This window comes from Alligator mississippiensis, chromosome 4 (assembly GCF_030867095.1).
Source record: "Alligator mississippiensis isolate rAllMis1 chromosome 4, rAllMis1, whole genome shotgun sequence".
In the NCBI taxonomy this organism is placed as follows: domain Eukaryota; kingdom Metazoa; phylum Chordata; order Crocodylia; family Alligatoridae; genus Alligator; species Alligator mississippiensis.
In genome coordinates, this window is record NC_081827.1 from 1697717 (window position 1) to 1711867 (window position 14151).

Below are 14151 nucleotides of genomic sequence, written 5' to 3' on the forward strand. Positions count from 1 at the left end.
TGGAGCAGGACCTACCAGGGGTCCGGAAATCCACGGGGTCCAGAGAGTCAATCAAGACCATGTCCAAGAGGACTGAAAGCCAGCATCCCTATCAGTCATTTGATCAAAGATGTGGCAGGCGAGAATCAAGGGTGTCCATTGGGCCAACTTGGCATGGTAAGGGGGCCTTGGAGAGATCATGGCCATCCTGCAGGACCCCATCCCATGACAGTCCCAATGAGGAGGGAGGCCTCCTTTATCCAACCTGGGTCTGGGCACATTAGGGCAATGGAGTTCACCTCCTTCTCCACCCCAGCCACAGATGCGGGGAGCTTAATAAGAATTTCTAAGTACGCATGGTATGGGTACGGGTTCTGGCTAAGCCCACATAGACCCCGCCCAGTAAGAGGATGCAACACCATGTGCTGAAGGTGTTTTTACAAGAAGGACTCAAATATGATGGTCACTTGTGACCCACTATGCAGAATGGCCATATACTTTTGGCCATTCGCTCCCACTGGGACCTCTGCCCTAGGGCCTATTAGTCCTTCAGGCACTGAGTTTGAGACCAGGGCATGGGAGTCTGGCAGGCTCTGGGGTGGAGCTAACTCCGCTCCTCCACCCATCCCTCATTTCCCACCCCCCATCAGGGAGCTAATGGCCCCTTGCACAACCACTCTTTGCAACACCTGCTCCAAGTGTAACAAATATGAGGATGCAGCCTCACCTTTGTGCTGGAACATGCTAAGCAGTTAGCAGTATGCTCCCCCGCCATGGGATGGCCATCCAAAAACGTCCTGTAGGGTCTGAAGGCACTGCTGTGTGGTGATACCAGGGTCCTGGAGCTTAGCGGTCCAAATGACTCCAAAGGCAGGCTCCCTTAGCATGTCAAGAAAATGCCACCACTTCTCTTCGTCTGGTGTCTGCCATGTCATCAGAGTTTTCTGTATGTGGGCAGTCCAGGACTCAAACCCTTCCTCTCCCGCAGGGACTGGGAGATTTCCTGAGAAATCCTGTCAGCTCCCTGAGCTACAGGGTTATCAGACATAGTACATGTTAATCTAAGCTAAAGAGTGATTTCTGTTACAGATCAGATGTGGGCACTAACTGCAGAAGGAATGGCTCGGGACACCATGTTGGAAAAGATGAGGACCCCTGCTCCGGATTCCCACAGACCACAGTCCTGCACCCCCAGCACTATTGCCCCTTTGCTGGGGACTCCCCGCAGCGTCGCCCTCCTCAGCCCTGCTCAGCCCCTGCCTCAATCGGCTCAGCTCAGGGAGCTGACAGGAATCCTTCCCTGAGCGTTCAGGGCTATGTGCACACATCTCCTCCTCCTCCATCCTATCTGCTGAAGGGACGATGCTGCCGGCTTTCCTGGCTCTGCCCTCAGCACCACGGCCCAGCCCCGTCAGGGCTGGGGCAGGGAGAGGTGTCCTGACACCCCGGCTCTGGCACAGGAATGGGCCCCTCCAGCTCTGTGCTTTGGCCCAGAAGGGATTGTGTGGCCATGAACTGGGGTGGGATGAAACAGCCCAAATGACCTCTAGCGCTGTACGATGACAGGAATCCCTGGGGACCCCGGAGAGCCTGCAACAACCAGAGGGAGAAATCCCCTCAGGATCCCACTCCTCCTTCTCCTCTCTAGTCCCCTGCTGCAAATGTCCTTGTCCTCTGGGCAGAAATCCCCTCAGGCTCCCACTCCCGCTGCCATCCTGAGCAGCTGCAACTCCTGCTACAGCAGGAAACAGCTGTCTGGGGTGGGGGGACAGCAGACGCTATTGTCTCTATTTTCAGGGGCCAGGAGCAGGGTCTGGCCTGACACAGGCACTGCCCCATGAGCACAGGAGCCCAGCACGGGGCCAAGGATGCTGGGAGCACAGCCCTTGCACCAACCCCAACCCCAACCCCATCTCTGCACCATGGACACGAGCTGACGGTCGCTCCCCCATGACAGGTGTGCAGGTCTCTGCTCCCCGCGCACCCATGACACACGCCTGCCATGGTCGATGTTTCCATCCAGCCCTGCCTCCCTCCCTCACACCCGTGGGATGCTGGGCAAGGCCCTTGCACTACCCTTACCTCCCCATGGACCTCCTCACACAGACCCTGGGCTGGAGACCTGTGGTCTGACCTGGGGAAGGGCAGAGAAGTGCTGGAGACAACTGGGCGCAAGGGCAGGTGGCAATGCCATGTAGGGTAACCACTATGCCACAGCCCTCCTCATTCCTCCCCATTGCCTCCGTTCCCCTCAAGGTGCTGGGTAAGGGAAGCTCCCAGCACAGCCCAGGGAGACACATGGCCCCTTCCCCTTCACAGCCAGGCAGGGGCCACAGGAGATCCACGAGCCCACTGATCCAGGCCAACAGCTAACTAATCCTTTTCACGGAGCTGTATCTTCCTTCCAAATGATTTCCGGATGTCCCAGTCAATTTATAGCTTCTGAACGGTACTGATAGCGTACAGCCACTTAGATTCTTTACTTCAACTGTCCTGAGACTGACCAATAGCACTACAAGCCTTGCATTCCTTTGATAAGGTTAATTTTAACCAAGCCACAGGGCCTTACTACTTCAAGGCTTTGCTAAATTAACTAGGCCTTACTTTATACAAGGCCTTACTACATCTTAGACTTTAATTAGGCTCTTAGCAACAACATATAGCTTAATATCTAAACAAATACAAGAAAAACACTTGGTCTAATCTTCATAGAGCCTTCAGCAAGCACTTTTATCACACAGACATGATTTCAGCTGTCACGTTCCCCTTCATAGGCCGGCAGGGATCAGAGGAGACACACACATGGGACTGAATGCCAAGGGGAAGTTTATTATCACCGCCCTGTCCTGGGATCATGCAGATGATGGGAGGGGAGACGCGGGAACCCAGCAGAGCAAGAGAAAGCAGAGGAGAGCGGGGCTGGCATGGATGGGCACAGCAGTGTGGGGACGGGGCACAGCAGGCAGGTTTGCAGGACGGGTCTCCTTGAAGAGCTGCTGGACGCAATGCACTCACGTCCCAGGAGCTGGTGTACCTCCTGCAAGAGCAAGTGTCACTGTGATCCATTGTGGAGATCCTTCGAATATGCCTGATGATCCCAGGCAGGGGCAGCTCTGTCTGGAAATCCCTGGCCTCTGCAAAGGCCTCCATGTGGGCCCCTGAAACCATCCGTCCCAGGGCAACCTGGATCCAAGTCCAACCCAGGCTCCTGCTCCCACTCCAGCGCCTCCTCCTGCATCCTTCCTCCCCACGGGCAGGGAGGGCTGGTTTCTCAGGACAAGGGCAGAGGAGCCATGAAAGCAGCTGCTTAGAGACTGCTCCAAGCCTGAGGAGCCCCTGGCAGCACCCTTCTGCCCCACCCAGTGAGGGATGGGAAGCAAAGGGGGGCCTGCCCATACAGGAAGGGCAGTGGGGAAGGTGACATGCATTCACACTCAGGGAGCTGCCTGCATGCAAGACTGTTCATGACCATTGCAATTACACTGGGATGTCTGGGAGATGAGAGAGCCAGCCGGGGTGACATGGGGCAGGGAAGGGGTGAGCAGAGGTGATACAAATGCCTGTATTATTTGTAAACAGGGCTTGGCAGCCACAGTAATGCTCACTGCAACCTACAGCAATGCCCACAGGACCCAGCCTCTCGTGGGAGATGGACAAACACCATCTGCACAGGCTACAGATTTTGCACGTGCAAGGGGCGTGACATGCCCACCCCCAGGGCCCCAGCACGGCTGCAGTAAGGAGAAGCTGTCCCACCTGCTTAGAGCTGGTACTTGCAGATGAAGGAGTTTTTGTTTCTACAGTTATTATCGTTCCATTCCTGATACCCTAGGCGACAACACAGAAATTACTGAGGGAAGGGGGACAGGCTGGGCATAACACACTCCCCACTCTGACCCCTGCTCTGGGACGTGATCCCAGCTCCTGTCCTTGACCCTGAGGAAGGGCAGAGTGGAGACAGTGGAGAGAGTGGACAGGAAGAGAGAAACCAAGGACGGCAGTCGGGTCCTTTGGTGCCGTCCAGTGTCGTTGCGAGGAAGCTGCACTGAGCCCTGTTCCCCTGGACACGGTGCCATCCCACAGCAGCGCGCAGCTCCCTTGCTCCGTGCCCAGCTCTGCTCTTCCACCCATATGCTGCCAACCCCGAGCCCTCTCTCCAGACAGTGTGAGACCCGGGGTGTCCTGCCCTGAGCCCGTCTCCTGGCTTCTTCACACTGGCACACACACGTGCAGTGCAGTCAGTGCCTGGCTGCTGCGCACACACACACACACCGTCCAACCACTGCTTCAGCCCCGGCTTCTGCAATCAGGTCCTAGGGACTGGTTTGTTTTCTCTTTCTCTTCTCTTCATCAGACCACCCTGCGGCCACAGCTCTGACGGTGGCTTCTCCCTCTCTTGTTCTGCACAGGAGCTTCCTGGTCTCTTCCACACAGCCAGGATCAAGGGTGTTTGCAGTGGTACTGACACATGCACTCATCTTCCTGCACAGGCCAGGAACCCTGCACACTTGCACACATGAAGACAGCATAGATATAACTAAGCTAGATAGACAGCAAGCACAAGCTTTGGTGAATGTGAGTTCACTTCTGGGAGAGGGCTGTTAGAGGAGCAGGGTAGGAAGTGGGCTGAACCTTCTGAACATAGAAGGTGGGTAAAAAAGGGTCCTGCGTCTTCCTATGTAGCCGTCAGCAGCACCTAGTAGCACAGCAACACAACACCTGCTTTTGGCCATTAGTGCCCCTTCACAGAGCAGTCACTCACACCGGGAAAGATGGCCTCTGTGTGCATCTGTATATCGTCTACACACGTGTGTGAGTTCATGCAGATCCTGTCAATTATGGCCGCTCGTGGAAAAGCCTGTGAGAAAGTAGAGCCTGTCCCTTCCCCAGGTAGGCATCTCAGAGGTGTGAGGGCACAGCGTGCAGCAGGGTAGGAAGTGGAGGGCTGATCTGAGCACAGAGGTGGGAAAAGAGGAGGGAGAGGGAAGGGAGAGGGACAGTGCTGGGAGAAGCAAACAAGCCACCGACCCACAGACACAGACCGGGTCACGGAAGCTAACCCAGGAGATGGGGTAAGGACCTGTAACCTGCCTTTAAACCCCACCTAACACAGTTCAGTCTCTGAACGACTGCTTGACAACTTCCCATTCAAGCTGATGTTTAAAAGTTGGCTGCTGCAAACTGCCACCCTGAGGTCAGCGATGGAGTGGCCAGCGGGGCGAGAGTGACCTGCCACAGCCCTGCGTGTCTCTCTGTGGCCCATGTCAGAGCAGCATCCCATCCTTCTTGCATGCAGAGATCAACCTGTCAGTCCCATGGAGACACCGGCCAGTCACGGTCAGTGGGGATGGCATGTCTGGTGCTGCAGACTGACCCTCCCGGTGTGAATCCGTGTTTTCATGGCTCTTCCTGCTCCGCACCCGGGGGCACGGATCTCTAGCACAGAGCGGGTGCCAGCCAGAGGGGCCTGTGTCCTCTTATGTAGCCTCCTGCACCGCCTAGTAGCACAGAAGCACAACCACTACCCATGGCCAGGAGTGCCTTTTCACAGACCATCAGTCACCCACCCCAGGACAGATGCCCTCTGTGTCCACCTGTATATCGTGTGCATGTGTGTGTATTCACACACATCCTGTCAATTATTGCAGCCTGGGCTAAATGCTGAGACAAGGCTAGCTCTGTTCCTCCCACCGGTCAGTGTATAAGAGACAGGGTGTCCAGCACGCTGCCCTGACAGGCGAGTCAGGGCCTCCTGCTTACCTCGATAAGCTAAGAGCTCTGCACAGTGCTCGACCCCATACCAATTGTCAGGCTGCCCCGGTAACCAAGCTTTATAGTTGTATATGGAGCCATCTGTCCATGTCCACTTTCTGGTCTGCAAACAGGAGGAGGGAAAGGTTTGGGAGGGAACATCCCCTGGAAATATGTGCGGTGGGCACCCCCAAAAAGCAGTATACCAAGAATGGCTCGTGCTGTGTGGGGACAGATGGAGAAGGGCTGAAGGCAGGGGATGGACAAAAGGCTGGGTAAGGACCACGCAGAGGTGGGGAGCACCACAGTAGGTGGGCAGGGGCAGCAGACACTCACCTGCCAAGGGTCATGGAGCCCGATCCAGACTTGCCCACTAGCACCTTTTCTCAAGACGTACCCAGCAATTACATTTGTTTCAGCCTTGTTGAGAATGGAGACGAGATGGGCCCCGTGGCCGTAGCTCTGACACTCCACCTGTGGCAGGAGCAAACCAGCTGTGTCTGCAGCTCCCAGGGCAGGGAGGGGAGAGAGCAGCACCAGCCTGGGCACCGGGAGGGGAAGGGGAGGAAGCGCCTGCGGCTGCCTCTCGCCAGCCTGGCTCCAGGGTGAGAGGAGGAAGGAGCTGCTTCCCTCCCCTGCACTTCAGACCCAGGTGCGCCCGCACCAGCGCTGAGCTCCCCCAGACGCTCCCCTCCAGCCCCTGGGCCCTTCCCTGCACTAGCCTGTCCTGTCCCACCTGCGGGCAGCCCCTTGGCTTCGCGTCGCCTCTGACCAGGAACAGAAACCTCGTCCCTCAGCACAATATGACCATGGCTCTGACCTGCCTTTGCTCCCTGGCTCTGGACTGGTTCTGTGTGAACAACCGGCTGGTGCCAGGTTCCCCATTTCATGCACTTGAGGCTTAGGGCCAAAACGCCCCTTGTATCCCCTATCTGACCTCGAGGTTGCTATCTGTCTCCAGTCAGTCTTTAATAAGGCTTCCCACTTAAGGCCTTGGAGCTGCTCTGGGAGGGAACCACTGGTCCAGACTAGCCAGCAGTTATATCCCTGTTTGGAGGTCCACCCCCTTCCCCAAGCGGGATCCTCAGTGCCTGGCGAGACCTCCCGGGCATTGCTTGGGGCTGTTCCTTGTCCACACACACACACACACAGACAGAGAGGGAGAGTTTCTGCCCCTCTGGAGAACTGGCAAGGTTTATGTCTCCGCTGTGGAGCTGGTGCCCAGGGCTCTCCCCGGGGTGGGCTATGGGATGAGTGGCCAACAGCATGAGACCAACGAGGGCTGTGCCCAGGGTGCTGCCATGTGCCCAGGGGAAGGCCCCACTATGGTGCAAAAAGGATGTGTGGGTCCTTGTACTTTTTGCAAAGAAAGTGGTGGGTGCCCAGCACTGCGAGAGGCCCCAGGCTGGACCTGAGGGGTACAGGTGCCTCTGGGCTGTGCTGAGGAGGGCCCTGGCAGAGGTGGGTGAAGGCACACTCCTGCGCTCCATGTTGCCAGGCACTGCACTCGTTGCAGCCCAGTTTAGGACTCATTTCCCATGGGGAGCCCACGTCTGCCCCTGGGCCGTGCTGGGGCCCGTGGAAGCCAGCTCCTTTCCAGCTGCAGGCCGGGTGTACCTCGCATGGTGACCGCCCTTGCAGGGAGCCCCAACCCTTGGAGTCCATCCCTTGGACAGTCCTATCCCAACCCAGCACCCCCAGTGCTCACCTCAGCCTCCGCCCAGGACTTTTTATTCATGAAGAATCCATAGCATTTGTCTCCATAGTGTAGCCAGCCATTGGCACAGGACTTGGTCTTAGCCTCTGTGCAAAGACAGCGATGGGCGGGCAGTGAGGGGGGAAGACATCCTGGTGTACTCTCCCCCAGCCCCAGAGCAGTTGCTTAACCGAGGGCAGGGGCACCGGGCTGGGACCCAGGGAGGAGGGGGCAAGAGCAGCCCCTGGGCACAGGGCACATGAGGAGATGCCTGGGGAGGTGACTGGGAGGAAGAGCAGGGATTTGGGGACCCCGGCGGGAGCCCAGAGCTCAGCATCGCCTTTCTCGGGGCAAGAGGATGCAGAGGCAGGGGAAGGGCGGTATCCCAGCTCTAGCGTCTCTCCCTGGACACAAGAAAGGGGCCCTGTCTCCCTGGGGGACACGCTGGCCCCTGCTGCAGCCCGGCTCCGTGGTCTCTTGGGAAGGGCCCTTCTTGCCGAGGGGCCGGGAGAGCCTGAGTGGGACGACAGGCTCCCTGCCAAGGGAAGCAGAGCCCGGGGGCTCCAGCACGGCGCAGACTCACCTTCCAGCCCGTGGCTCAGCACCAGGCAGCCCAGGAGGCACAGGATGAGGCGGGCAGTGCTCCTCATCTCCTCGCTTGTCCTGGAGGTAGACAGGGGAGATGGGTCCTGGGAGTCCACATTGTGCCCCACACGGACCTCTCCTTGCCTCCCCAGTCGGGGAGGGGGGGAGGGATTGCTGCCCCAAACCTGGGACCCAGTAAAATCTGCCATAGGGCAGGGGGGCGGCAGGGGTCTGTGACCTAGGGCTCAGGCCAAGGACCTTCCACCTGCAGTCCCACGGAACCTACCTCCACTCTCCTCCCCTCCGCTCCCCAGCACCTCAGGGCAAGACAGTGCAGGGACCCTGGGAGCAGGTCTCCAGGGAGCGGGTGCTCAGCACTGACCCACGGGGCCGGGTGCAAGGACAGTGCTGTGGGGAATGGGGACACAGCGACTCCTCCCCAGGGTGCCTCACGCACAGCACGTTTAACCCCCCAAACCCAGGCCAGGGCTGCTCCTAAGGCCTGGCCCCAGCTCAGAGGGGACAAAGGCCAGGGCCAGGGCTCAGGACTCACCTGTGCACCTCTCTGGGGTCTGGTCTGGAGCAGGGGGTTTGGTGCAGCCGGTGCCCACTGTCGGTGCCCAGTGGGTTTATAGGCAGGCAGGAGGGAGGGGATCAGGGAAAGGTGTGAACATGCAAAGCAGGCAGGGCCAGCCCACAGCTCCGCATCTCCTCAGCTGATCTTAATCTGCCCCTGCCCCCCGCCCCTCCCTGCCTCCTGCCTGCCCCACTCTCTGCCCCTCCTCTCTCTTCCACACCAATGCTCCAGGTGCTGGCCAGGACCTACTGCTGATCCCATTTGCACCCAGGGGAGGGAACCATCTCTCCTGGGGACAGCCCGCGTGCTTGCACACACTGCACAAGTGTCCACCACCTCCTTGCAGGGGGAACCCTATTGTACTGTTAAAAATGAGCTATTTAGCTTCCTCCTGTCTCCTATCTAGGTCCCTGTAAGTAGCACAAATAAGCTCCAGCTTCCACGAACACCTTCTTTTAGTCCATTCCAGGAGCCAGAAGTGCTGCCGATGCACCAGCGTCCCATGTGAAGTCCCCCTTCATTCACAGAGTAGACAAACAGGCGAAGCTAAGCGTAACCCACCCCTGTTTGAGTGCCTGGACTAGGAGCCCCAACAGCTATTCCCACCCACCCGGGGGCCAGCGGGCACAGCAGGCAGGCCGTGCTCTGCCACACAGCGAAAGGGCAGGGATGTTCCTGAGCAGGGAAGCTTGTTCCAGGGAAAACCACATCTTGTTGGTTTCTGGCTAGTTCCCCATCGTCAACAGGACAAACACTATGAGTGTGGGACCGACACTGGCTTTCCTGGTGTGGAAGCCGAACCCAAGCACCTGGTCATGGTCCTGGTGGAGAAGGGCACGGCCCAGAGACTGCACTGTATGTAGTGTTTATTGGGACCTGTACAAGGGAAAACAAATACTGTACTTCAGAGGAATAACAGCCTGTCACAAATCTCCTCTCCCTGGGGTGAGAAATCCTTCCTGCTCAAGGCCCATGCATGACAGGCTGCATCACGACCAGGATGGACGTGGCTCGGAGCAAGCCAACAGCACCGTTCTGCAACAGAAAAGCACAGCAGAAAGGAAATGAGCTCCGGCTGCATCTGCCGGCCGCTCCTGAAATCCACATTTCATCCATTGCCTCCTTTGTGCAATGCATCCCTTTCCTGGACGTTTCCTGGGGCTCTTTGCAGACCCACCTGAGATGGGGCCTCAAGGAATTGCATTGGCTTTATCAGATAGCATAGGAACAAGTGTTGCCAACCCCACTGGACCAGTGCAGAGACCACAGTGTACAGATGTTGCAGTGCATGGGGATGGGCCAGGACAGTCTCTGTGCAGGTGTAGCTGAATGAGCAGCTCATGGCCAGGGCAGCAGACAGCACGAATGAGTCCAAGGCTTTGCAAGATGCTCAGCTGTCAAACTGGTGCTTGTCCTCCAAGGGCAAGAACCGGGTTTCTTCCCCCTATACCAGGTGCCTGCAAACATCCAGCCCCTGCACTGCTTCAGTGTAAGGCTGAAGATCATGGGGACCGGCTGGAAGGTCTTGGTGATACCATGTACCTGCTGAGCCGTGTGGTGCCCGGGGTGTTGGGCCTCCCCCTTGTCCCCAGCCAGCTGGACAGCTGCAGCTGCCTCTTGGCCAGAGCTGCTTTCACACCCTGACCACATGTGGAGGCAACACATGTCCCCGAGGAGGAAAGAGCAAAGGGCAGAGAAGTTGCATCTGGACCTCGCCAGGCAGCAGAGCCCAGCAGGATCCAGCACCTCCTCCTCTGGGGAGTGCCCTGGTCACTGAAGTGGTCCCCCTGCCTCGGGTGCCAGCCCATGGATGTTGTCATGGGGAAGCTGCCGTGGGGCTGTGCTTTCCCAAGGGAGGCTGTTGGGGGCTTGGCCCTGTAGGGACGCCCTGTGCAGCTCAGGGCTCATCTGCTGCTGGAAGCCACGATCTGAGGCTGCGGCTCTGTGACCGCTGCCTCTGCTCTTGGTCCCCCTGAGCAGAAGGAAGCCAGGATCCTGTACCCCTCTGCCCCTCTGTGCTGGCTGCCTCTTCCCAGGTTCAACTGGCAGAGCTCATTCCCCTGCAGCTCTGGCCTGGGGCCAGTGTGGCTGCTGCAGCAAGAAGAAGTCCTTCAAAGAGAGCTGCAAGTTGCAGCAGAGCCCAAGGCCATGGCCAGCAGTTCCCCCAGCCCTCAGGAGGCCCCTGCGAGGCCAAGGGATGCTGCATTCCTCACTACCAGAGAGAGAGGGAGTCTGAGGGCAGGGGCCTCCTCCCCAGCATGGACATGCACCAGCCTGTGCCCATGGGCCCGGAGGTGAAAGAGGAAGTCAAGCGCTCGGGCCCGCGCTGCCACATACAGTCGTTCGTGCTCAGGAACCTGCCCTGCTGCAAAACTCCTGGGCCTCCACCGGGCTGGTCCTGGGACACAGCCTACCTGGCTCCCCTTCGACTCTGTGGCCTGGCAGTCTCTGCCTCTGCCCTGGGCCCTGCCACTGGGTGAGGGCTAGGGGGGACAGGGCGGTTCTTCATGCAGGACAAGGAAATCTTCACACTGGCATAGGTAAATATGCCACCCCAGCCCCAGTCCTGGTAAAATCTGTGGGCAAGGAAGGAGCCCCCCAGGGGGCACTTGCCTGCCTGTACACAAATGCCAGGAGCTTGGGGAATAAGCAGGAGGAGCTCATCCTCCTGCTCAGTGCAAACAGTTACGATGTCATAGGGATCACGGAGACCTGGTGGGACTCCACCCATGACTGGACCATGGGTATAGATGGCTATACCCTGTACAGGAGGGATCGTGTAGAGAAAAGGGGCGGGGGTGTAGCTTTCTATGTTAAGGAAAGCTACGCGTCCCTGCAAGCCAATAATGGTGACCAGGGTGGACGGCTGGAGACCCTCTGGGTTAAAATCCGTGGGGAACATGGCACAAGGGACACAATGGTGGGAGTCTATTACAGACCTCCCACCCAAAGTCCTGAGCTTGACCAGGAGTTTGCCCAGGAACTGGCTGAGGCAGCATGCTCCAGGACCATGGTTGTCATGGGTGACTTCAATTACCCAGACATCTCGTGGGAGGATCGCTCAGCAAAATCTGAGCCATCGCAGAGCTTCCTCTCGTGCATGGATGACCTCTACCTGTCTCAAGAAGTCTATGGGCCAACGAGAGGCAAAGCGCTGCTCGACCTGGTACTGGCTACTGGGGATGACCTAGTCGGCGACCTAGTGATCGATGGGAAGCTGGGTGACAGCGACCACGAGCTGATCACCTTCACCATCCGCCGAAAAGCTGGCAAGTCAGTCAGCAACACGCAAGTCCTTGACTTGAGGAAAGCCGACTTTGACAAGCTCAGGAGGCTTGTCAGTGAGGCCCTAAGGGACTGTGACCGCAGGGAGAGGGGAGTTCAAGAAGAGTGGTTGCTCCTCAAGGGTGCGATCCTCAATGCACAAACTAAGTCTATGCCATCTCGGAGGAAAGGCAGCAAGAGGGCACAGCAGCCCCCCTGGCTCTCCAGGGACCTAGCAGACCTCCTGAGGCTAAAAAGAAAGGCCTACAAAGGATGGAGGATGGGAGTCACCTCCAAGGAGGATTATTCTGCACTGGTCCGGTCCTGTAGGGAGCAGACCAGGAAAGCCAAGGCTGCAACTGAACTCCAGCTAGCTTTGAGCATCAAGGACAATAAAAAGTCCTTTTTCAGATACGTGGGGAACCGGAGGAAAAGCAGGGGCAACGTTGGACCCCTGCTGAACCAGATGGGGCAACTGACTACTGACGCCCAGGAAAAAGCCAACCTATTAAATAGGTACTTTGCGTCGGTCTTTCATCAGCCCCATGGGACGCCCATGCCCGCTACAGGGCCGGGAAGTCCGGGTGAGGGTGATCCCCTGCCCTCCATTGATGCTGACTTCGTGAAAGAACATCTTGAGAAGCTGGATACCTTCAAGTCAGCTGGCCCTGACAATCTTCACCCCAGGGTACTCGAGGAGCTGGTGAGCATCATAGCCCAGCCTCTAGCGCGGATCTTTGAAAACTCTTGGCGCTCTGGTGTAGTGCCCGAAGACTGGAAGAAGGCCAACGTGGTGCCTATCTCCAAGAAAGGGAGGAAAGTGGATCCGGCTAACTATAGGCCCATCAGCCTGACTTCTATCCCGGGGAAGATCTTAGAAAAGTTTATTAAGGAGGCCATCCTTAATGGACTGGCCGACGCCAACATCTTAAGGGATAGCCAGCACGGGTTTGTTGCGGGTAGGTCTTGCTTGACCAATCTCATTTCCTTCTACGACCAGGTGACCTATCACCTGGACAAGGGAGATGAGATTGATGTCATATATCTTGACTTCAAAAAAGCCTTCGATCTGGTGTCCCATGATCGTCTCTTGGAGAAACTGGCCAATTGTCGCCTTGGGTCCCCCACGATCCACTGGCTGGAAAATTGGCTCCGGGGTCGGACCCAGAGGGTAGTAATTGATGGAAGTCACTCATCGTGGTGTCCTGTGACCAGTGGGGTCCCCCAAGGCTCTGTCCTTGGACCCATACTGTTCAACATCTTCATTAATGATGTGGACACTGGAGTCAGAAGCGGACTGGCCAAGTTCGCCGATGACACCAAACTTTGGGGCAAAGCATCCACACCAGAAGACAGGCGGGTGATCCAGGCTGACCTGGACAGGCTCAGCAAGTGGGCGGGCGAGAATCTGATGGTGTTTAACGCCGATAAATGCAAGGTTCTCCACCTTGGGGAAAAAAAATCCGCAGCATCCTTATAGGCTCGGCAGTGCTATGTTGGCTAGCACTATGGAAGAAAGAGACTTGGGGGTCATCATTGACCACAAGATGAACATGAGCCTGCAATGCGATGCTGCGGCTAGTAAAGCAACCAAAACGCTGGCTTGCATCCATAGATGCTTCTCAAGCAAATCCCGGGACGTCATTCTCCCCCTGTACTCGGCCTTAATGATGCCACAGCTGGAGTACTGCGTCCAGTTTTGGGCTCCACAATTCAAAAAGGATGTGGAGAAGCTTGAGAGAGTGCAGAGAAGAGCCACGCGCATGATCAGGGGTCAGGGAAGCAGACCCTACGATGACAGGCTGAGAGCCCTGGGGCTCTTTAGCCTGGAAAAGCGCAGGCTCAGGGGTGATCTCGTGGCCACCTACAAGTTTATCAGGGGTGACCACCAGTATCTGGGGGAACGTTTGTTCGCCAGAGCGCCCCAAGGGATGACGACTAGGTCGAACGGTCATAAACTACTACAAGACCGTTTCAGGCCGGACATAAGGAAGAATTTCTTTACTGTCCGAGCCCCCAAGGTCTGGAACAGCCTGCCACCGGAGGTCGTTCAAGCGCCTTCATTGAACACCTTCAAGAGCAAACTGGATGCTTATCTTGCTGGGATCCTATGACCCCAGCTGACGTCCTGCCCTTTGGGCAGGGGGCTGGACTCGATGATCTTCCGAGGTCCCTTCCAGCCCTAATGTCTATGAAAATCTATGAAATAGTTCCCAGCTTTTCTTAAACCCCAGCCCTGGGCCAGTGTGTGCAGAGGGACGGATTTCAGCCCAGGTTTGGGGCAGCAGGATGGTGGAGG

At 57.3% G+C, this 14151-nt stretch overlaps 1 protein-coding gene across 1 annotated transcript; it reads right to left on the reverse strand.

The window, feature by feature from the left end:
* Nucleotides 1-2763: 2763 nt before the first annotated feature.
* On the reverse strand, nucleotides 2764-8639 carry LOC109281104 (regenerating islet-derived protein 4-like). The gene is made up of 7 exons (XM_059725586.1): nucleotides 8565-8639; nucleotides 8010-8089; nucleotides 7439-7533; nucleotides 6067-6204; nucleotides 5740-5854; nucleotides 3736-3807; nucleotides 2764-3016 (listed from the first exon to the last, which is right to left on the reverse strand). The coding sequence occupies exons 2-6, from the start codon at nucleotides 8074-8076 to the stop codon at nucleotides 3740-3742; spliced, it is 483 nt and encodes a 160-aa protein (XP_059581569.1). The 5' UTR covers nucleotides 8077-8089; nucleotides 8565-8639; the 3' UTR covers nucleotides 2764-3016; nucleotides 3736-3739.
* Between the last annotated feature and the right edge of the window lie 5512 nt (nucleotides 8640-14151).